Raw genomic sequence first — 23,502 nt, forward strand, 5'->3', positions numbered from 1 at the left:
TCATTAATCCCAGCTGACTTCCCTTATTGCTTTGCCTCTCCCCCAGAGGGTGCTCTGCTGCCTGGGTCAGAGTGGAGCTTAGGTTACAAGCGGACACGGCTGCCTGTTCTCTTCCTCAGGTGTCTCACTGCAGAAGAAAGCTCAGCAGGCGGGCGCAGAGCCATGTGGGCGTCAAACAGAGATACTCACCACCTGACCATGAGTCCGTGCTCCATGAAGTTTTTCAGGTTAGGAAGGGTTTGCCTCAAGTCTGGAGTCCCCAGGCCATGCTGGTATCTCAGCTGCAACAGGAGGAGAACAGCATTTTAATTTAAGTGTACGACGGCCATCTCAGCTGCACAGAGGGACAGCATGGTTCTTCACGTGCACCTTCAACTTGAACACGTGGCCAACCTGAGTCTTGGTCTGGTCTTTTCCATTCCCAGACCTCTGTGAGTTTTCCTAACGCCATGCACACACCTCACCAGGAGTATTTAAGCTAGAAGAGATTCACTTTTTTTATTTTATTTTATGTGTATGACTGTGTTGCCTATGTGTGTGCACCACACATGGCCCAGAGCCCAGAGGCCAGAAGAGCGTGTAGGATTTTTTGGAACTGGAGTTACAGGAGGTTGTGGGCCACCATGGAGGCACCAGAAACTGAACCTGGGTCTTCTGTGAGAGCAGTAAGCGCTGCTAAGCACAGAACCTGCAGCTCTGTGTATATGTGGTGAGTCTCTGTGTATGTTTGCACAGAACCTGCAGTTCTGTGTATATGTGGTATGCCTGTGTGTATGTTTGCACAGAACCGCCTGCAGCTCTGTGTATATGTGGTGTGTCTGTGTGTATGTTTGCGTGCATAAGTATATGCCCAAGGAAGCTAGGAGAGGCGCTAGGGTCCTCTGGAGCTGGAGTAGTTAGGGAGCCACCAGACGCGGTGCTGGGAATCCAACCCTGGTCTCTGCTAGGGCACTCCATACTCTTCCCACTGAGCCCCTCTCCGGCCCCTCAGAGATTTTAAATCACATGTACTTATGTCATTTTCACAGGGGCTCTGGGTTTCTCTATAGCATTCACTGTGTCTTGTGTGTGAATTGGGGGGGGGGGCTGCTGAGTTTTATCCTTAGTTTTATCCAAAGATAAAAGAATGAAAAATAAAGTGAATTTAAGAGTTAAGTAAGACTTTGTTACCAAAAAGATCAATTGAACACACAAGCATCTAGCACTCATTTGATTTTTTGGAGTTTACTCTCTGGGACTGAGACGATAAAGGGAGGATCACAAAACACAGGTGAGCTTCTAGGATGTTCTGAATGAACACACGTCAAGTCGGGAGGCAGACGCCTACGGTGTGAGAGCTGGAAGGTGCCTTAGCTATTATTTAAGCTAGTGGTAAATTTCTCCAGACCACTGGTTCATCAGGGCAGACAACACTAGTCTGGGCCTGTTTTTCACAAGCCTTTCTGTTCCATCCACTCTGACGGCTGGGGAGAAAATTGGTAACAGCTCTTGAGAGGCCACAGGAAAATATTCTCTCCCTTTCAAACTTAGTTTGGTGACCCAAATCACCTCCTGAGATTTGCTAGCCTTGAATTATAAGATCTACTCCATATTAAATGACATCATTCCTTATATTAATATAAAAGCATTTTTTCCATACATTGATAAAAGCAAAATGGCTGATATCCCAATATGACATTCTGGAATTCATTGTTTCAATAAAAAGTGAAATTGTTTACACATGGCATAAAAATTTCACCTGTGATTCATACTGAAAAATATTAAATATTAAAAAAAAAGTCCATGTGGACTAGCAGGAAACTGTGTCTCTGGGCCAGCATACAGTCAGCTGCCTTCACAATGGAAGGCAGGGGTTGAGTTGTTTGAGACCACAGTGAAAGTTTCTCTGTAAGGTATGATTTCAAGAGAGAGAGAGAGAGAGAGAGAGAGAGAGAGACGGAATGAGCCTCCAGTGAGGCCTTAACCATTTGTTCTGTTGCACTACCGAGTGAGATAGCAGGGTTTGGGGAGAAGACTGGACTGTGAGCTAGCAGGGCTCGGGGAGAAGACTGGACTGCCTTCCCAGCCCTGTAAATGAAGAAACCGAGGCTGACAAAGGCACCTGGCCTCTCAGCTGCTCCGCACGGCCTTCTGATTACAGCTCTGGGTTCCACCCGCCACGCTCGTGCTCAGTTCTCAGCAGAGAGAACGAAAGGAGACTGTTTGTGCTGTGGTTCTGACAGTTGAGGGCTCTCCTTGCATAAGCAAAGCCTTGGGTTCGTTCCCAGCACCACATAAACTGGGTGTGGAGGCAGAGGCCTGTGATTCCAGTGCTCAGGAGGCTGATGCAGGAGGACCAGAAAGAAGCTGAGGGTCATCTTAGGCTATATATAGAGTTTAGGGTTAGCCTGGGGTACATGAGACCCTGTCTCAAGAAAAAAAATGTTCCTATCATATGTATTTCTGATGGGGATTCCCCTCATAATGCTGTGAATATGTTTTTATTACCATTGGTTAATAAAGAAGCTGCTTTGGGCTATGGCAGGGCAGAATATAGCACAGCAGAAAATCCAAGCAGGAGGGAAGAAGGTGGAGTCAGGGAGACGCCAAGTAGTCATTGAAGGAGAAAGATGCCAGAGCATCGCCGGTAAGCTGTGCACAGCCTCATTGCGATACATAGATTAATAGAGATGGGTTAACTTGAGATGTAAGAGCTGGCTAGGAATACACCCGAGCCACTGGCCAACCAGTGTTATAATTGATACAGTCTCTGTGTGATTATTCGGGTCCGGGTGGCCGGAAGACAAAAGTGCAGTCTCTGTTTACAGTTTCTGTTTAAATTCAGGGTTTAATAATAAAATGCTGGGAGGACCTCAGAAACCTAAAGCACCACAGTCACCATGAGCCAATACCAATGCCTGCTCTCCAGGGACGGCCTTGGAAACTTGAAGCACCACAAGTTTGCCATGAGTCAATACCAGCGCCTGCTCTCTGGGAACAACTGCTTCCAGCTGCTCCTTCCTAAACCGCATCTTCAGCAGCACCCACCATGCTCCATCTGTGGACGATGAGAACTCAGCCACTTCTCGTTCACACAATCTTACCCACTCTCACTGCACCGGGAACTCAACTCTCCACCCACCCCACATGCTTTCCTCTTACTGTCTTCAGTACAGTCAGTACCATTTTTATTATTTTTGGAAACAAGGTCTTATGTAGCCCAGTTGGCCTGAAACATGCTATGTAGTCAAGGCTGGCCTTGAATCCCCGAATTTCCTGCTGCCACCTCCCATGTGTTTGATTATAGGCATTGCCACCACACTTGATTTCAGCATCCCACTATTCTTAAATCAAATGTTGAGCGGGTGGTGGTGGTGCACACCTTTAATCCCAGCACTCGGGAGGCAGAGGCACATGGATCTCTGTGAGTTCGAGGCCAGCCTGGTCTACAGATTGATTTCCAGGACAGGCTCCAAAGCTACATGCTGAACTTACTATGCTTCCACAAATAATGCTCAGTTCCTTTCTCGTTGCTTGTTTGAAATAAATAAGCTGCCATTTTTTTTCCTGCTTGCTGAATTTGTGAGTGTACCTATCAATACATACTCACACTGTGAAGAAACCTTAATTAACTCTTTCCCCATCTGACGAAGCACACCACGTCCATCCATTGAGTCCATTCCCCCGACCCCCAGGTGTGTCTTCTGGTCAGCCAGTTCACTTGTTGGAGTTTCAGTTTTCTTCCGTATAAAGTGGGGATGTTTCTTGCCTCAAAGCATGCAGTGGGTCAAAGCCAGTGTCCGGCCCAGGCAAGTACTCAAGCAAACAGTCTTACTATCATTAATGTGCATGCACACTCTTTCTGTTTGATCACCACTGCACCTACCACTAGGCTGGGCTTAAAACCGCTCAGTAAGAGCTTATTACTTAACTAATTAGAAGGGAATTGGCAAAGGAAGAAATGCATTACTTCCCATCAAAGGGCAAAATCTTAAGTATTAAGCTCGTATTTTAAATGCTAATTTTGACTCTGGCTGGAGAGGCAGTGGTGGAAGCACACGTGTTAATAGCTTCATGATAATAACACGGGAATGGGACGACTGACACGTGATGTGGGGGGGTCAGGCCCCCCAGTGACAGCCCCAGCGTGGCTCTGTGCAAACTTCCTCCTGGGTCGAGCTGGTCAAACAGTTCCAAGCTTTTAAAATTTCATGTTCTTTAACAAGTCACCCTGGTAAGGTACTGTCAAAACATGAGAGGAAAGGAAAGGAAAGAGAAAAGGGCAAAGTTGGAAAGACAGGCACGGAGAAAGACCTGGGCTTACTAAGCTCCAGATGTCTGGTTCAGCCCCTCACTCATCAGCACACCTGGCGCCCAGTGGGCGAGCCGTCTTTGGAACCACACACTTAGACAGAACCCTCCTTACCATGTAAGCCCTCCAGCAGGTAATGGAACAAAGAGGACCAACAGCATCCTTCTGGCCTGCCATGGAGACTGATGAGCATGGACAGTACTTTATCTGGTACTAAAACCCGAGCTGTTGGCTACACCTGTAAGGGATTTTTCTTGCTTGGAGCATTTGAAGCTGGAAGATCCACCTTAAATCTGGGCTCCACCTCACTCTCGCTGATAAATTCATTTCTTCTATGGTATTAGAGCCTTCTGACATATACTGAAGCCCATCTGAGACATCCAGTCTCTTGGGCCAAACAGCTATTCAATTCTTAGATTCTGTTGGGAGGGAGCCATTGCTGAACTAGCAGGACCACAGCCTGTAAAGCAAATCTAATAAATTCCGTGTGTGTGTGTGTGCGCATGTGCGTGTGTGTGTGGAGGGAGAGAGAGGACTTAGAGAACCCCGATTACACACAATCTGATTACAGAGGATGGAGCCTGCCTTACAGGGTAGGCACTGGAGAACCAGCAGTTCAAGGGAGAGATCAGGAGGCCAAGCCACCAAAACGCTCCATTTCTGTTTCCTCTCCTTGCCTCAGCTCCAAAGGCCACCATCACTGACCACCATCGCCCCCTGCACCCAGATACTTCCACCTCTCTTCCTACTGGGGAGGGGAAGGACAAGGGATCCAGGCCAAAAAAAAAAAAATATTGCTTTGGGTCTAACCACCTCAAATTCAGCTCTGAAATAAACACCTTTTGCAGCAGCCTCTTCCTGTACCACCACCCAGAGGCTAGGCAGTTCATAAATGAAATTTTGGTTTCAATTAATCTGAAGTTCAATTTCCTTGGATTGGTCTAGGACACTCCACAGAACCAATTAAACTGCTCTGCAATTCAGTGGTGGGCAATGAGGATAAAAAGGCGCATGCAGATAATAAAGTAGATGGGAAGTAGACAGTGATGGTGCGGTCTCTCTGGGTGAATTAATACAGCACTGTCTAGGAGCACCAGAAACTGGAGCAAAGGGTACATTTGGACCGCAACACCAACTACAGCCGTGCCAAATTCCAGGAACCGTTTTCTTCTCCCCAAATAAAGTACGCTGTCTCATCCCAAGGCCCATCCGGTGGCTGTGAGTTTTACCAAGTGAGGCAGTTGACCTCGATGTTAGAGCTCATGGGGCTTGGGGTGAACTGGTTTGCACAGCGTGGTGAGGGCAGCCTCACAGCAGGTCCAGAGACGGACTTGGAAGACAGAGCAAGAGTCTCTATCAGTGAGTGTCCGGTTGAGTGGGGACGTCGGTTTTCACATCCAAGTGCTCAATTTGAGTTTTAATTTTTAAACACAATTTTCCGAGGTCAAGAAAGACTCTGGGGGTTTAGGAACCATTTTGTCATTTAGGTTTTGGCAGAAGAGACGTTCACTTTAGACAACTTGTGTGTACACACACACACAAATACCCCAAAGTACACTCATCCACACAAGGCCACTTATTGCGTGGCTTATTAGTTCCATATGGAGTCTGAACAGAGCTGCATGATGTTTGATACAAACCGTCTGTTACCGTGAGGGAATGTGGATTAATATGTGGCTTCAATAAAGGTTACTAAGACATCAACACTTTCGTGATGGGATTACAGTGAACATGACTACAAAGAGAACTGGTCTGCAGGAACTGAAAAGGGAGAAATTAAAAATGTACATATGCATCAAAGACTTAGCTTCAGAGTTCTGGCTCATGTAGTTAAAAATCTCTGCAGGATTGGTTCCTAATATTTCAATTCAGGATGAAAAACTAGGGTCCCACTGACTTGAAAAGAGCTAGATTATGAGCTTTAAAAAAGGGCACTACCATGTCCAAAACTGCCTTTCTCGAAGAAACCAAGACTCATTCAGAGATGTGGAAAGGCTACTTTGAGAGTTCTTGGCATGAACAACCACACTGTTTCTTAGAGTGAGTCTTGACAACATACATCTCCAAGGAAAAGCATAAAAACTTGATTATGAGCCTCTGGTCGCAAGAACAACCTAAATACTTTCCCAAGCCTATCTATAAACACATGCCAGTCTTGTCCAGGATAGATGGGCTGTAATGTAAACACTGGACAAGGCTAGGCCTGCCACCCCGAGTTCTGAAGCCTCAGCATCCAGTTTAACAGCTCCACAGAGCTCCAGACACTCTCCAAGGCACACACACGGTCAACGGCCCTCAGAACATGGATTAATATGAGAGCCCAACGGTATTGAAAACACCTCCCCACCTGCTTCCGTCACCCCGAGGGAGGAGAGGTCCCAGCAGACCCCAGGGCAGGGTGAGGCCAAGCCTCTGGGTTCTAACTGCAGGCTTGTTTCTTGGCACCGCAATGCTTTGCTATTTTTCCATCCTTAGAGAGGGGAGGACCTCAAGTGCGCCTAGTGACCTAGCCCTGTGTAACCTCATAAGCCCTCCCCCACTCTCTGAGGGGTGCCTGTGGACCCTATATGTCTCCTGTGGGTTAATCAGAGCTGCTCTGATCTTAAGATGGCCACCGCCATGTCATGGCCAGAGGACCCCACAACAAGCCGAGTCTCCATCACTGGCAGGCAGCCAACTTATGAGGACCAGCAATTAACATGGAGTGGACAAGCAACACACACATGTGGGAGCAGCTGTAAGCAGTTTAATTAATCCCCTTCAAAGGAAGGCCGTGTACTAATAAAGGGTAGCCAGAACCGTGCAGAATCCATGGGTGTGCTTGCCCGCGCAGTCCAGCGGGCCCAGCCTTTACTCTGCCCCAGTGCTGACAGACGGCACACACCGATTTCACTCATGACCTGTTCTACCTTGATCTCTGACCCAATCAGATCCAACTCAGCATTCCTGCCTCTTGTTGGTGCAATCTGGCAGCATTTGGAACTGCATATTAGATCAAAATTGCATTAGATTATAACAGAAACCATTTTCCAGGATGTTGCAGGACAGTCACAGGGAATAATAATAATAGTAGTAGTAGTAAATGCAGCCTTTAGTGTTCACCTCTCTCATTATGACTGAGATCCACACAGGCTGTTGTCCGTGGGAGGAGTTTATGTTTTCAGTTTCCAGCGATCGACTGGATGGCTGTGCCCCCAACTGCTTCCTTCTCTACACCAGCTGATGGCTACTTAGTTGTCTCTCTGTTTTGCATATTAAGTAAGTGCTTTAAGGGGGCTGGAGAGATGGCTCAGTGGGTTAGGAGCACTGGCAGTTCTTTCAGAGGACCTGGATTCAATTCCCAGCACCCACATGGCAGCTCACAACTGTCTGTAACTCCAGTTCCAGGGGATATAATACCTTTATACCAATGCACATAAAATAAAGTTAAATAAATTATTTTTAAAAAGTGCTTTAAATATTTGGATACAGTTTTCAATTGGATTTACAGTTTTGTCTTCCTTGTGACAGTATCTGGGAGTGGAATTGCTATTCCAAGGGCAGATATAGGGTTAAATTCCTTTTAAAGATACCCAAGTTTCTGAAAGAAGTCAACAATGTTACATTCTTTGCGTCAGAGCATTATTGCTTGGGTGGCTTTGCTTACTGTCTGCAGCTGACACTGTCAGTGTGAAGACTTTTGGCAATTCTGGGGCTGGGAGAAGCCAGTGCAAAGTGCAGGGTACTTCCCTAGCACGCGCAAGGTCCTAGGCTCAGTCTCCGGCCCTAAATAAATAACCTACCCAAGAGACCGTGCGGCAGTGTCCCTGCTGACTAGTAGTGAGCATTTTTTATTTTGAGTGCTTGTTTGCCACTGTGTTTCCTCTGGCCCACCTGCATTTCCATGAGCTGCCCCGCTGAACACCTAAGACCCCACTGGTTTATCTTAATACCTTCCAGTTAGGAGCCCTGTTCAACACCACTTCTATCTAATCCAGTTACAACAGATCTTGTTGATCTCAATAAACACTATCTTATACTTAATGGGGATCATCCACAGGAAGAAAGATAGAATGCATAGAAAAATGAAAATATTATCATAAATTCAGGGATCCCTTCCGAAGCAGAGTGGTGGCTCTAGACCCTAACCCAAGTACAGCAAGACCCTGGCCCCTATCGGCAAACAGATGACTCTAAATTTCAGAGTTTCACTGGAAGAACAAATGAACTCAGGCCTGGAGAGATGGCTCAGCTGGTGAAGAGTTTGCCACACAAGCCCAAGGATTGAGTTTGACCTCAGCACCCATGCAGAAGCCTGGGCATGGTGGATGCACATGTATTCCCTGAGCTGGGGAAGCAGAGGCAGGCAGGTTTCTGGGGCTTGCTGGCCGGCCAGTCAAACTGAGCTACAGGCCTGGGAGAAGCTGCTTTAAAAAGTAAACAGGAGAGGAAAGGAGACACCAGACATCAATCTCTGGCATTTCATGCACGCACATGTACATATACAAATTAATTTTAAAAATCTGTTATTGTAAATTTAGGCACAGAGGAGCAGCAGCACTTTCTATATGATCTAGTAGCCACAAATACCATACCTGATCATTAATAGCAATTACTCAATCTGGTAACTATTGAGCAGTCTGTGTGTGGTGATGGTATGAAGGCAGGAATATGTGCATGCATAGATGCTTATGAACACACACATATGTAGCAAGGGAACTGGAGATAATTTGAGATTCAGAGACAGAGTTAAACTGTAGGGTTTGAATTTGCATCCCAAGTTTGTGAACCCTGCCATTTTGGTTCTTAACCACCTGAGTAGCGATGCTTACAGACATCTCGATTCATTCTCAACCTGTCGCATGTAGCCTGAGGGTTTACATGTGCAGTTCCGTTAATCACCAAAACAACCACACAGGATCAGTGGTGTGAGTTAAAGAAGCTAAGGGCACTGCCCGCCATCTCCCCAGGAGCAGGTGTGGGAGGCTGCCATTTGAATCCAGCTCAAGAGCTGGACACGCCACTGTTTAAATATTTACATGTTGGTGAGGAAAGATTCTCTCCGCTTGCTCCTCATTTAGCAGCAGCGCTTACAGAGGAGACCACCAGTTCTCATCAAAGCAATGTTTCCCTCTCTTGATTCCCAACAGTTGTGTTTCTACTCAGACATATTTACATCATTAATTCCATGGCATCTTTATTGTTCTTCTCATTTTCAAACCTCCTCCAGTTTTGTTTTTAAGAGAATCTGGTAATCAAGTGCTTTAAAGGCAATAGTGTTCTCTGGAATACACTTTTCTTTTATTAATACATTTTCTCCTCTAAGAAAGGTTAATTTCATTATGATACAACTACTTCATGCCTTTCGAGCTGTTTCGCGGAAGTTCAATGACTTTCTGCGTGCCCACTGTTTAGTCTCTGATTGACCCTAAATAAACAGAGCTTCAGGAACACCCGGACCAGCAGAGCATTGTCTGATCTAACAACTCATTAAGAAAAACCAACTCATTGGATATACACTTGTATTGGCCAGCTTCCTTTCAGTATAGTGAAATTCCTGAGGCAATTAATATATACAGAAAGAGGAGCTGTTTTGGCTCATGGTTTTGGAGGTTCTGGTCTGGGCTCCCCTGCCTTGGGCCTCTGGCGAGGTAACACATCGTGACGGAAGTGTGGTATAAACAAGGGCAGGAAGAGGAAGACTTGGTGTCCCATCATATTCTTCAAGAACTAGCCCTCAGTGATGTTCTGCAAGAATCCACTCTCTTTAACGGTTCCCCCGCTACCAGAGGGCATCACTTAGGACCAGTGGGGGATACCCCCACGAGAGACTAGCCGCCCTGAATGGAAGGCCGGAAAGGGGATGATCATAAAATGACCGTCATAAATACTCCCCAGAAAGAGATTACCCATCAAGGGAGTGACAGTTACATAAATACATAAGGGAAGCATAACTTCCTTCGTTATTTGAGTCTGAAGTGGACGATAGCAGGCATAATTTTAAAATGGTCCTATCTCCTTTATTCTCCAGTGTTACTTTATGTTTACCGCAAATGGAGCTATCATTGGGTCTAATCTAATCACAAACCTTCAGAAACATTCCCCCCCACCCCCCAGTGGGGGCCAGGAAAAGAGAAAGTCAGGAAATTGGAGGTGAGAGAAGGGCCTGATGGGACATTTCTGGCCAGAAGATGAGAAGTCACATGAGAAAAAAGATGGCCCCCGGCTGACAGCCAGCAAGAAAATGGTAACCTTGGACCTGTAGCTGAAGGGAGATGAACTCTGCCAACAATTTAAACAAGTCACAAGTGGGTAATTCCCAAGAGCATCCCGCAAGAGCAAGCCGGTCCAACACCTTGGTTTTGGCCCTGAGAGACCCTGAGCAGACAAGCCAGCTGAACCAGACTTCTGACCCACGCACTGTGAGATAATGCAGGCAGGTGAGATTCCATCTGTGCCTCTTTCACCACGAGGCCAGGCCTGAGCAGCTGCTGACAGATAGCGTTCAGATGCAGAACGGCCAGGTGAGAACATCCGTGTGACTCTATCCAGCACCTCGCGTCTCCACGCCTCTGCCATGTGCCGGGAAGCACGGTGGGCTGTGGTCCAATTATCCAATTACCCAGTGGCTCGTTTAGGTGCTGGGGGGGGGGGGGAGCACTAGAAAACATCCCACTCACCTCATTGGGGCGTCGGAGTTTTTATTTTTCACTGATTGTGGTTTCCTAAAATCTTGATAGTTTTGTTAGGGTAAGATTCAGATGTTCAAAAGTTCAGAGGATGCAGGTCGGGTAACTCAAAACATACGAACAAGACAGATCTGTGGTAGCGACGGAACAGTACGAGAACCAGTTCTATACTGGGGAGGCACAACGTGGACACGCTTCTAAAACTTTCTGAGCATAATAGTCTCAGTTCAAATATCATAACACGGGAGGCAGAGGCAGAAGGATAGAAATCAACGTTATCCCTGGCTACACAGTGAATTTGAGGCCAACCTGAGTCACACAAGACTGCTTCAGAAAATAAGCAAACAAAAACCAAGACAAAAATCAATCCATAGGACAGTCCATAGCAAGTAGGACTGATTTATTAGGTAAGAGACAAAGTTAAGAAAAATAAAAACTACAATAGAGGCAAAGTAATTTTTTTACAAATACATACATATATATCTGAAAATCCAAACATCAAAAACTGTAAGACAGTTTACACACACACACACACACACACACACACACACACACACACAGCACGTAGGGTGGGGTGCAGTAAAACTATCAGTGCACTTTACTGCTAGATGTCGGGGGGGGGGGGGGCCCATGCAGGGTTGTCAAGGGTGAAGTGCACTTTCCCTCCTCCCCGCTGAGAGGAGAGCCTGTGGGAAAAGCTTTTGTGAGGCTCAGGACTGAGCTACCACAGGACCTAAGGTGAGTGAGTGGCTCTGGAATCCCACAGCTGGGAGGCAAGGAGCGCTGAGGCAAACGTGAGCTCTGTGTCTGGACTACTGGGCAAGGAACTGTTTTCGCTGAATTTCACACAAAAAAGCAGGACTGCAAACATTTTCTTAATAAAAAAAAAAATTCACTGAAATGGGCTGGCAGGTGAGAACCTAATTTTCTTTTTAAACATCATTCTCTGGTACTATTAATTTTTGGAAAAACTATGATACTAAGCTGCTAATTGAATCTATTAGTGGTTCCAAGGACTATGCCAAGGTTATTAAATAATGTGATCTTCTACCTTCAAATTACCACTTTGACATTAATTTCCCAGCTAACTCCCCACATTTCTGACTCAACAATAATATAATAAAAGCCAGTTCAGCTGGTGGCTCTAATCCAGGATGTGAGAGGCTAAGGCAGGACTGTCAGTTTGAGACAGACCTGAGCTACACTGAGACTTTTTTCTTAAATAAAAACAAAATAAAAACAAAACCAAAACCAACCAACCAAACAAAAACCCAAAAATCCAGTTCACGTGAAATAGCACAGGCGTTTTAAAAACCCAAAGAGCCCTGAAGTTGGTCTTCTGGGTCTGCTTTGCCTTGCTAGTTACTACTTGTGTGATCCTGTACAATGCCCTCTCCCCTGCCCCTGCCTGGCTTCCTCCCCCAGAGAACGTACACAGCAACACCTGCCCCTACCGTCATGGTGGGGCTTGAGATATAACACAGTCTGTGAGTGGCAAGAGCCCCACAGATGCTAATTCTCCTCCCTTCCCTCAGTGGTCCTAAGAACACGACTGCGGCCCCAGATTAACCAATAACACCATACTTTTCCGGTTCACTCTTCATCCGTTTCTTTTACCTAAGACTCGATGTTCCTATTTGGGGGTCTTAACTGGATAAGGAATGTTTACAAAGTTGAGATGTGCTGACAGGGTCGGCTGAAGCGAGGGCATAGAAAAACGGGGTTCACAGTGGCAGGGTCACACACTGCAGGAGTTAACTCACCAGTAACATATCCATTTGGTGAGTATCAAAGGGAACCTGAACTACCCACCCAGCCAGCCTAGCTAGGACACTGTCTATCCTTCCCGTTCTACCTGTGGAGGTGCAGGGTGGGGGCAGCCTGACCCTGTATCCGTTCAGCCAGCAGATATTGAACCCTTTTTGTCATAGGCCATGGGCCGTTACAAACACACACAAGAAAAGGCAGCGCCTGCTTTGAAAGTCATCACAATGTAAAGGAAATGCGACTTGAAAGTCAGAAACATGGTATATTAAAACATCACAACCGAGGACAGTACTCAAGCACAGAGACGCGACCCCTAACTAAATCTCGGGGGACAGGGAGGTCTGGAGAACACTGACAGCCTGCTGGGCTGAGCGGGCAATCGAGTCAGCAGGAGGGAGGGGAGCAGTGTGAGATGCCTAGAAGAGAGAGAGAGAGAGAGAGAGAGAGAGAGAGAGAGAGAAAAGGAAGTTGGGACACTCCAGGCCTGGGGTGGAGGAGGGAGAGTGGGAGAGCGATGCTCCCTGCTGGAGGAGCAGCAAACTTTAACAGGGCTCCAAATTCCGAGGGTCCCAAAGGGGCTGGTGTGTCAGACGACAGTGACGGGCGCGCAGAGAAAGACAAACAAGACAGCCTCAAGAAAGGAGGGTGGGTTTTATACAAGGAAAAGAGATGGAGTGGAGACATGGAGAAAAACCCCCATCCACGCACCACTTTCTTACTCTTGTGGACTTCCAGGAGACAATTCTCCAGTGGAAGGAGGCTGCAGAGGCAAAGAGCAAAAGGGGACAGCTCTGTGACTGCCCGGGTGGAGAGCTGGAAGTGTGGTAGACACTGGCCTACCCTGCCGGGAGGTGTCTTAAACTACATGCCCCTGAGGGACACTGGCCTACCCTGCCTGGAGGTGTCTTAGGCTCCAATGCCCGAGGGCAGTGGCTGAGGCTTCCTGCAGATGTAGACAGTTCCAGTGTTCTTCGGCTCCCTTGCAAGGACAGTTTTGTCCCTGTTGGCCCTTTGGTTTGATGGCTCCATGGAACAGACTTATTTCTTACGTCTCTGTCCACAGTCATTGGCTTTTAGCACACACCCGGCCAGGAACTCGGTGAGTAACTTACAGACTTAATTCATCCCAGGCATTGCAGCCCACTGCCAGGCAGTTCTACCTGTTAAAAATATTACTTCTCTGGTGAGCTAAACATTTTCCCTTTTTGATTTCTAAATATTAACCCAGAGCCTCAGCCAGGTTTAATTTCACTCCTCTTGGACAAGCTTCCAAATAGGAAGATGGCTATCTCCTCCCCTTGGATATTCTTTACTTATGTTTTAAATTAGTTGCATAATGATAGATTTAACATATATTTCTGGGCTTATCAATAACTTCCATTACAGTTTTACTCTCTGTCAGAGAAAGTTTTCATGAAGCCACGGTGACATAAAGGTTAACAGAGAAGGGGTCCTTGAGTCCCTGGCTGCTCTGTGTTTTGTCTATGAAATGCTGGGACAGCTGCCTGGTGCCAGCACTGTCCCAGCCCGAGTCACTGCCAGCCCTGGGATGGGCCTTGCCTTTGACTCTTCACAGTTATGCCCACACCACGCTGTTCCTTCAGCTTCCAACAGCCTCCTAGCTCCTTCCAGCCCTGGCTGCTATGGGCTGATGTGTGGGATCCTCTTGAAGTCCTCTTGTTTGGGACCCTGCTCTACAATGCTGTCTGGCACTGGGGTTTATATGGGGAAGATCATGAGTGTGCAGCCCTCAGGGTGCAAAGGAAGAGAGAGCAGGTTTCCTTCTGCTCTTGTGTCTGCCAACCGGAACGGCCCTCACCGAGCCTGAACATCATGACAGCACCTGGTGGTTAGACTACCCAGGCTATGACGTTTTCCTCAACACACACAGGATGATCTACAAAATCTTTGTCTTGTAGATTGCAGTTCAAACCTTACACACTGACATGGTTTTCCTGACTGAATGAACCAGTGGGAACAACACAAGCGACCTGCCTCCCGATGCCAAGCTCTTACCCTCCTTTCATACTGTGTGACACCATCGAGGTTTCTTATGTTTGCCTTAGAGACGACAGCACTGAGGTTTGAGAAGGTATACAATGACCGATAAGAAGCCAAGACGATATTCAAACCCTGGCCTGCCTACTTCAGGCTGTGACTGTCTAACATTGTCATGGCCCCCGTGCTAGGTCCTTTCTTTACCATGCAAACCACGGTGGATTAAACCATCACAGAAGGACTGAATACGCTCCAATATGAAGAGCATGTTCCCCTCAGTTTCCTGTGTAGGCTGTCTTAGAAGGAAGTGTATTTCTTGTCCATTAGGACATTAAGAGGAAGTGCAGAGACTGTTTCTTGGAAATTTCTACTGTCTAGTACCCAACCAAAAAACAAAACAAAACAAAAACCCCAAAACCCAACAACAAAAAAACAAACAAAAAATGTTGCAAGCTTAAAGGCGGATAGGCAAGCAGTAAAGCAGACTTGAAAACGCTGAATTTGAAGCCAAGCTGAGAGGCAATCTGAGCTGTCCCTCAACAATCTCAAAGGGTTCAGAAATCAGTGGCTCTGGGGACTTTGCGGGAACACTCATCTGGGTGTATGTGTACATACATGGTCATGTATGTGTGTACGTGTGCAAGCAGAGCCCAGAGGTCAACGCTGATTGCCTTTCTTAGTCACTATCTTACTTCTTGTTCTGAGACAGGGTCTCTCATTGAACCTGGAGCTACTGCTGAGGATGGACTCGCTGGGCAATGACCCAGGGCTGCCTCTGTCTTCTCCCCCAGCACTGGCTTTCAGACTCAGGTTGCTGTGCCTGGCTTTTTATGTGGATTCGGAGGATCCAAACTCCAGGTCCCATGCATGTACAAGTACTTCACCCACTGAATCCCCCCCACTTCCTCCACTCCTCTCTACATTCCCTCCCTCGCCTTCTTTCCAGGCACGTTTTGAAATGGCAGCCTAATTGGATTAACAACAGAAGGTCGGCTAAAAGCCACTCATACAATCATACCCCTGAATCTGAGCTCAGTCTCCTGTATTGACACACTAGCATTTTCTTCTCTGGAGCGGGAAACACCAGGAACAACTGAAGACAAAGGTCCTGTACCCGCGCTGAGACCACTGAGACTCGCACATCAATGTGGAGATTCTGGTCTTCTCTCCCACTCCACTTCCACCACACAAGCAATGGCCTGTGCTTCACAGGAGGACAAGAGGGCCCCTGACAAGCTAAGAGGTAAGAGCACAGAGAAAGACATTAGCTGCTCTTTTAGATAAAGAACCGAGCTAAATCGCCCTATAGTGAGCCTAACAATTGAGAAACCCGTCTATGCTTTCAGCGCTTCCTACACAAATGATACACTAAGACCAAGACCAAAACAAACCACAATAACAGCAAAAGGCCTGGGGCTTTAGACTGAAGTGGGAGTTCACGCCTTTAATCCCAGCACTTGGGACAGAGGAAGGTGGACTCTGTGAATTTGAGGCCAGCCTGGTCTACAGAGCTGAGTTCCAGAATAGCCAGGACTACACAGAGAAACTCTGTCTTGAAAACAAAACAAAAACAATTACCCCTAAAACAAAACAAAACAACCCCCCCACAAAAAACAAGAACAACTTAAATAATCTCTAGTATGTTAATGCAAGTAAGAGGAAATACACACATGGAACAAAAGGATATTAGCCAGAGAGAAAAAGTTCTTAGTCATTAAACTAAGGAAAGCATAAATGAAAAACACAAGGGCATGAACCAGGGGTAAAGCAAGCGCTAGTGTAATGGGCAGTAGGAAAGAAGTGGGCTCAGGGGACCATTGTCTAGGAAACTGGGCACTGAAGAACACAAGGACGCGTCCCAGAAATTAAGGACTTGAGCTTTCTAGCCACAGGATCACTGAACAAACAATCAGTATAAGAGATAAAAGTAAGTCACACACACGTCTCTGGACTAAAACAGACCTGGTGAAGTAGTCAAGGGAAAACAGGACAATTACCCCTGCCAATCTTCATGAATGCTGTCAGGATCAAATCAAATAACAACACAGGAAGATCTATCCAGAGAGCATCCTGACCCTCATTTAACTGCACGGCCGTGCAAGTTGCTTCCCTTTCTGAGCTTTAAGGGGCTCATCTGTAAACTGGGGTGATTCCACCTGTTACGGGTGCTGTGAGGACTGAAGCCATGTCCACACATGGGTCTAATGCTATGATCTACGGCACCACGTCCACACACGGCTCTCATGCTATGACCTACGGCACACGTCCACACACGACTCTCATGCCATTATCTACGACAGCATCTTTGCTGCCCACGTCGATTTTTGGAATACTGATTCTCTCACAGAGGACACGAGGCAGACGGGGTCCTGCTAAGTAAGAATCCCTAAGAAGAATAAGCAAAAACAGATTGAGAAACAATCCTGCTACGAAGTGAGCATCAATTTTAAAACCATACCTGTCAGCTGAAGTATTTCCCAGGAAGCTCACCAAGGAATTCACCCAGAATATGCCTGCCTTTCTCACTGGTTATTTCTGTGTACTAGGCATATTAACAAGCATACACACCAAAGGGTGTGTAAGTGTGCACACATGCACAGGGAGAAACATTAGAACCCACTAAGGAAGAATAAATCTCTCACACATGAAAATGAAGGAACTGCAGGGGCAGCCCATTGAGAGCGAGGTTGAGGCCGTGGGATTCACAAGCCAATAATTTATGTTAGGGCTTCACAAAATGTAGGCACTAGGAAAGGAACCAAAATAAGACAAATTACATCAATGAAAAGGTATGAGAAACCGGGCTGCCCGGGTTGGGATGTAGTTCCTTGCTAGAAACAGCGTTGCCTGGGCTTCAAGAAGCTCCGTGACAATGAGAACAGAGCCGTTCTCATCGTGGCCGAGAGCCACAGCCATGGGGAACAGCGCACCCACGCCTGGTGCCATGCATGCAATCTTGTGGGTTTCTGCTTTGTTTTTAAATTTTTTGGGAGAAAGCAAGTTCAGATCATTTCTAAACTAGCAATTTGTCTGTCTAGATTTTGTTAAGCCTGTTATGGTTACGATAAAATATGATCTTTCATATTAAATCACTTCTGACCTTGGGAAAATATTGCTTTATATTAACTGGCTCTTGGGACCCTTTAATTTTATGAACGTGCACTTTAGTTTTTAAGAGTACAAAAGCAAAACTGGATATTCCTGGTCTACTACATCATGTTAACAAGCTAGCATAGATCTGGGAACACACAGAAATAAAACACAGCAAATCTCCATTGAATTAGTCTCAAACAGGAAGGGATGCTGACAATTAAACACAAAATATAGCCAGCGCTTCAAATCCCTGCATGAGGGACTGGGCCAAGCAGCTTCCTGGATTCACGGCTCCCTGCCCAAGGTCATCCCAGGGAAGAAAGTCACAAAGTGAAGGAAATTCCAGCACCCACTTTAGGGCAGGAGCCGGCCCTTTCCTGGCTGTGCGTTGACAAGTACTTCTGGAATAAGTGACGAAAAGAACGAAAACCATGTAGGCTCGTAGATCAAACGAGGGCACTCAAGGTTCAAAACGCCGCGTCTTAGATAGCAGTGGTAATGGGGTCACACTCTTCATTACAAAGACACAGCCAGGCGGCACGTCACCTTTTGTGACTCAAGCCAGGTTGCACTCTCGTCTTCTAGTCCTTTCTGGTCCTCTAGAAAGCCCAGGCAGGGCTGATGTGGCTGGGCACAACCGAGGGCTCAAGGAGGCACGCAGTGCCTGGCACACGGCAAGAGCTCCTGAGATGCAGAGTGAGCGGAGCCGTGGAAAACAGGACTGATCTGCCGACTCTGAGGTGCGATCATGGCCCTGATCCGAAGGATGATAAAGGCACCAGGGTCCTTCCTCGGTGACAGACCCGACACTACACAGCACGGAGGGCTTTGCCCTGCAGGCAGGCGGAACACCCGCCAGGAGCCCCTCAAGCCATAAAAAGAAAGGTTGGTTTTGAAAATGATTCGCTTCTGCTTTTCTATCATCACTCTCAAAGAAGCACTAAGAGCAAACGAGGAGCTGTGACAAACATCAAACATGGTGCATCCTCACTGACAGTGCCCTCTATGAACAAAAAAAGCAGCACCTAGACTGAGCAGTGTCTACTGATGTGGAGTAGATTCCTAATCCGACTGCAGCCCGGGAAGAATGCATCTGTGTGGACTGCAGATGGCACGCTGGCCTTCAGACCATGCTGACCACCTCAGAGTCACCTCTGCCTTGACCGTGTGCTCTTGGTTAGCTAAAATTAACCACGGGCTAGTAGAAAGTGGGTAGAGAGGGGAGCTAACATTTATTATGACTATGTTCTAATGATTTACATGTTTTATTTATATACTTCACTTGATATCTTATTGATATATATCCTTCTCATATTTCATATGACCCTGTGTTGACTGTATTTACCACTCTGGACCAAGTTTCAGAGAGCTTCTACACTGATATAAAGGGAACCATGAGCGTGGGAGCCAAGGTGTGCATCCTTCAGACCACCTATTACAGGACACACACAATTGGCTGAAAGTCCCCGCTACAAATTCTGGATCCATCCTGTGCTCCAGCACCCCAGCCAATGACTGTATGGCAGAGATGCTAAATAAGACCCGTGGTATGCGGGCATCCTCCAGTGGGCAGGAGCTTGAGGGCTTCCTGTCAGTGTGGATGGATCTTTTTCAGAGCTGAATCACAGTCTAAAATTCCTCCTAGTTAGTCCCCCTCCCTCCTTTCCGTTTCTGTCTTTTCCACTCCCCTCTAATACGCCATTTTGCTGTCTAATCCACTCTTGGAATCTGCTGCTTGTTGAACCCTACATAGTCAATGATGTGAACGCTAGTATCCTGTGTAAGGTTACTGGGGGGGTGGGGTGGGGGAGAGAACACCAACAGAGAGTCACCCTACAGTGAGTCTAACAGGCATTTCACAGTGGGAAGCCTGACACAAAGAGCAAATTCAAAGGCATTCTGACCTAACGTTCTCCTTCTGCACCTGGGATAACATGCAGGGGTGAATGTGTAATGAGCTGGAATGGGGAGAGGGGTGCGCAGAGCTGTGGATCCCTGGTACGATGCACTGAACGCACAGCTCTGCAAAGCAATAAAGGCAAAATCAAAAGTGAAATAGGAAGAAGCCCTATAGCCACGGCACAGCAAAGTTCCTGGTGGATTTCTCAAATGAGTCACAGTAGCAATCGAGTCAAACTGCTCAAAAGGAGATAATAATAAAAACCCAAAGGCATTTACTGACAGAGACTTTGGTGAAGGTGATGTGGTGGGTTAAACACACAGATCTTTTGAAGCTAGAATCATAGGCAGTTGTGAGCCTCCCTTATCTGGGCCTTCACAAGAGCAGTGTGCACGCCTAACCACTAACTGGTGTGGGACTCCCCTCTGTAAGCTGTATGTTTTATTACCATTGGTTAATGAATAAAGCTATTTCAGCCAATGGCTTAGCAGAGCAAAGCCAGGAGGATAGATTATGTATGTATGTATGTATGTATGTATGTATCTATCTATCTATCTATCTATCTATCTATCTATCTATCGAGAGCGCAGGCACACAGATTAGTAGAAATGGGTTAACTGAAGATATAAGAGTTAGCCAGGAATATGCTTCAGTCATTGACCAAACAGTACTGTAATTAATATAGTTTCTGTGTGATTATTCAGATCTGAATGGCTGGGAAACGAAAGAGCAGTCCCCGCCAACAACTAACTTCCTAGCCTCTGAACTATTTGCTTTCTTTAAAAAAAAAGTAAGGATTATTAATTCTTATTTCATGTGTATATGTATTTGCCTACGTGTGTATGTGCACAGCATATGTGCCTGGTATTCAAAGAGGCCAGAAGAGGCTGTGGGATCTCCTGGAACTGGAGTTACAGATGGTTGCGAGCTGCCACGTGGGTGCTGGGAACTGAACCTGGGACCTCTGCAGGAGCCACAAGTGAACTGAACCACTGAGCCATCTCTGTGGTCTCTGAGCCACCCAGACATCTCCATGGCCTCCGACCCATCCAGCCATCTCTGTGGTCTCTGACCCACCCAGCCATCTCCATGGCCTCTGAACCTCCCAGACATCTCCTCGGCCTCTGAACCTCCCAGACATCTCCATGGTCTCTGAACCTCCCAGACATCTCCATGGCCTCTGAACCTCCCAGCCATCTCCATGGCCTCTGAACCTCCCAGCCATCTCCATGGCCTCTGAACCTCCCAGCCATCTCCATGGCCTCTGACCCACCCAGCCATCTCTCCGGCCTCTGAGCCACTCCGCGGCCTCTGACCCACCCAGCCACTTCCGTGGCCTCTGACCCACCCAGCCATCTCTGCAGCCTATGCACTATTTTTCATAAGAAAAAACTTTCGATTCACTCTGCCGAGACCCAGAACCTAGTATGGTGTATTCAATGAGTATTATCTGGCTTGTGTGTCCAAAAAGTACACAAACCTTGGTATATATGCTGTGTTTCAGTTTAAAATTAGAAAAGGAAGACACATCTTATAAAGTGTAGGAAAACTAAGGTAACACGTTTTGTTTGGAAAATGAGTATACAAAAGTTATGAATTAACTTTTAAAATAAACAAAGTGAAGTACATCCTAATGACTGTGTTTCAGGACGGGGTAGGGAATAAAAACGACAGCACAATGTCTCCCTTCTCCCAGCAACATCGTGCTAAAATACCTTAGACCACGACTAAAAGCCCCACATCCTCCTCGACTCTTACACTCGGCGATTAATGCCTCCTCTGTGGAAATAAATAAAAACGCCCTGATGAACGACGGGAAGTGCATTAGTGTCCATGTTATCGCGCCTGGTATGAATGTAATGGGCATCTTAATAAGGAGATATAAACTCATGTCACTGATTAGAAAATGCGTCCACTCACAGCCCTTCGCATCCTCGGTGGGGCCTGACGGCCTTGTCGGGGCGGAATTACTATAAAGCAGATGATAAATTAGGGCGAGGGGCAGAGGGACACATAAATGTGCCTCGGAGACAAAGCAATTACATTCCAGGACAGCTCACAAGGCAGCCCTGTGAGTTCCGAACAGGCCTGCCAACCTGGGCAAGCCCGCCACTCCGAACAGGCTGGGGCTGAGCTATTTGGATAGCTGGGCCATGGGCTTCCTTCGTCGTAATAACCCGAAAGTCACATTTACATGTTTTAGTCTTTTTAAATCTCCTAAATAGCATGAAGTGATGTTTATCAGAGCTAAGACACAGGCACATTCCGCCTGGATGACTTCATCCTCGGGGGGACTTGTCATTACGAGAGCTTATTAAAAGAAAGCAAAGCCTCACAAGTCTTTCGGAAGAATCCGAAGTGACATTACAAATGAAATCCAAAAAAATTTTTTTTTGGCTTAGTTATACAAAGTAATTTCCTTCTTGTGGTTAGGTTGGCGGTCAGAGTTCAGCCATCTTTGGATAGAGTGACCGCCGCAATTAGTCTGTGGACGGCACAGACACAGGTTCTCCCACTCTTCTAATGAGCTTTGATTTCAGTGCTCGGCACAGGGGATTGACCTGTACTCAGCAAATGCCCACAGATTTACCACCGGCCTTTTGGGAAATCCCACACACTTGTAGGAATGTTGGAAGGAAAGACATCTGTCTAAAACCAGCCTACTCGTCTGTAGAGAACTTATTACATGTCCTTAGGATGCCCACAAGCGCTGTTTCCTACGTCTCTTTCCATAATATAAAGGGGAAAATTCCAGAAATGTTCCACACAGATTTCCTTCAGTCAATTTTTAAAATTTCTTCTCCACGAAAAATTAGTCCAAGCCTGCTTCCAAATCTGAAAATGAACTAATAACATGGGAATATTTTATGATGATCAGGTCTATAGAACTCACACATAAAAACCCACTCTGCCTACATATACACTATTGCAACCAATAAAAGCAGATATGCTAATCTGTGATGCTAAGTAAACAAAAGGCTCTCCTTGACAATAAAACAATGCCTTCTGTGACCGTCGATGATGTCTTCAGAGGCGACAAGCACTCGCCTGGCACAGTGCTCCACGCACCCCCCACCCCCCCCCCCCCCCGCACAGTGCTCCACGCTCCCCAGCACAGTGCTCCACGCCCCCCGACACGGTGCTCCACGCTCCCCGGCACGGTGCCCCACGCTCCCCGGCACGGTGCCCCACGCCCCCCCCCCCCCGCACGGTGCCCCACGCTCCCCGGCACAGTGCTCCACGCCCCCTGGCACGGTGCTCCACGCTCCCCAGCACAGTGCTCCATGCTCCCTGGCACTGCTGTCACACAGAGAAGCACGCCACACCCAACATGCAGGTGCAAGGACCAAGACAATAAAACAAACCCTCTGCAGTCACAGCTCAGTCTACAGACAGAGGTTTCTGGGTTCCGTGGGGTCCCCAGGAGCCCCTTTCCCACTACAACAGAGCCACGATTTGGTGCATAGTTTCCACTGCTAAACAATACTGTTGACCTTTGCCTGGTTTTGAGCTGTGTGTGGACAGGACAGCACCCTGGGGATCTCGTTTGATAGTGGACTCTGTCCTCGCCTTTGCCATGGTTTCATGGTGGCGAGGTCCTCCGTATGGAAACACACTGTGATAAATGATGGACATGTTACTGACAGATTTCAGCTGGGCTCTAGTCTTTGGCTCACGTGCACACTGCTGCTATAAACACTCTCACATACAGATGTTCAGCTTCACTGGATGGTGCCAAATTCTTTCTCTTTTTGAGACGGGGGTCTCATGTATCTCAGGTTGGA

General features: G+C 47.0%; 1 protein-coding gene across 3 annotated transcripts in view; it reads right to left on the bottom strand.

The window, feature by feature from the left end:
- The window catches only part of LOC121459049 (UV radiation resistance-associated protein), a 215,635-nt gene that overhangs the window by 19,666 nt on the left and 172,467 nt on the right, over positions 1-23,502 (bottom strand). For all 3 annotated transcript variants that reach the window (XM_041668550.1, XM_041668551.1, XM_041668552.1), the window contains one exon: positions 190-281. In XM_041668550.1, the coding sequence (XP_041524484.1) occupies positions 190-281 (92 nt within the window). The remainder of the gene's footprint in view (positions 1-189; positions 282-23,502) is intronic.

The sequence above is a fragment of the Microtus oregoni genome, unplaced genomic scaffold (genome assembly GCF_018167655.1).
Source record: "Microtus oregoni isolate MIOR12 unplaced genomic scaffold, Mior012 000018F_ref0000195, whole genome shotgun sequence".
Classification (NCBI taxonomy): domain Eukaryota; kingdom Metazoa; phylum Chordata; class Mammalia; order Rodentia; family Cricetidae; genus Microtus; species Microtus oregoni.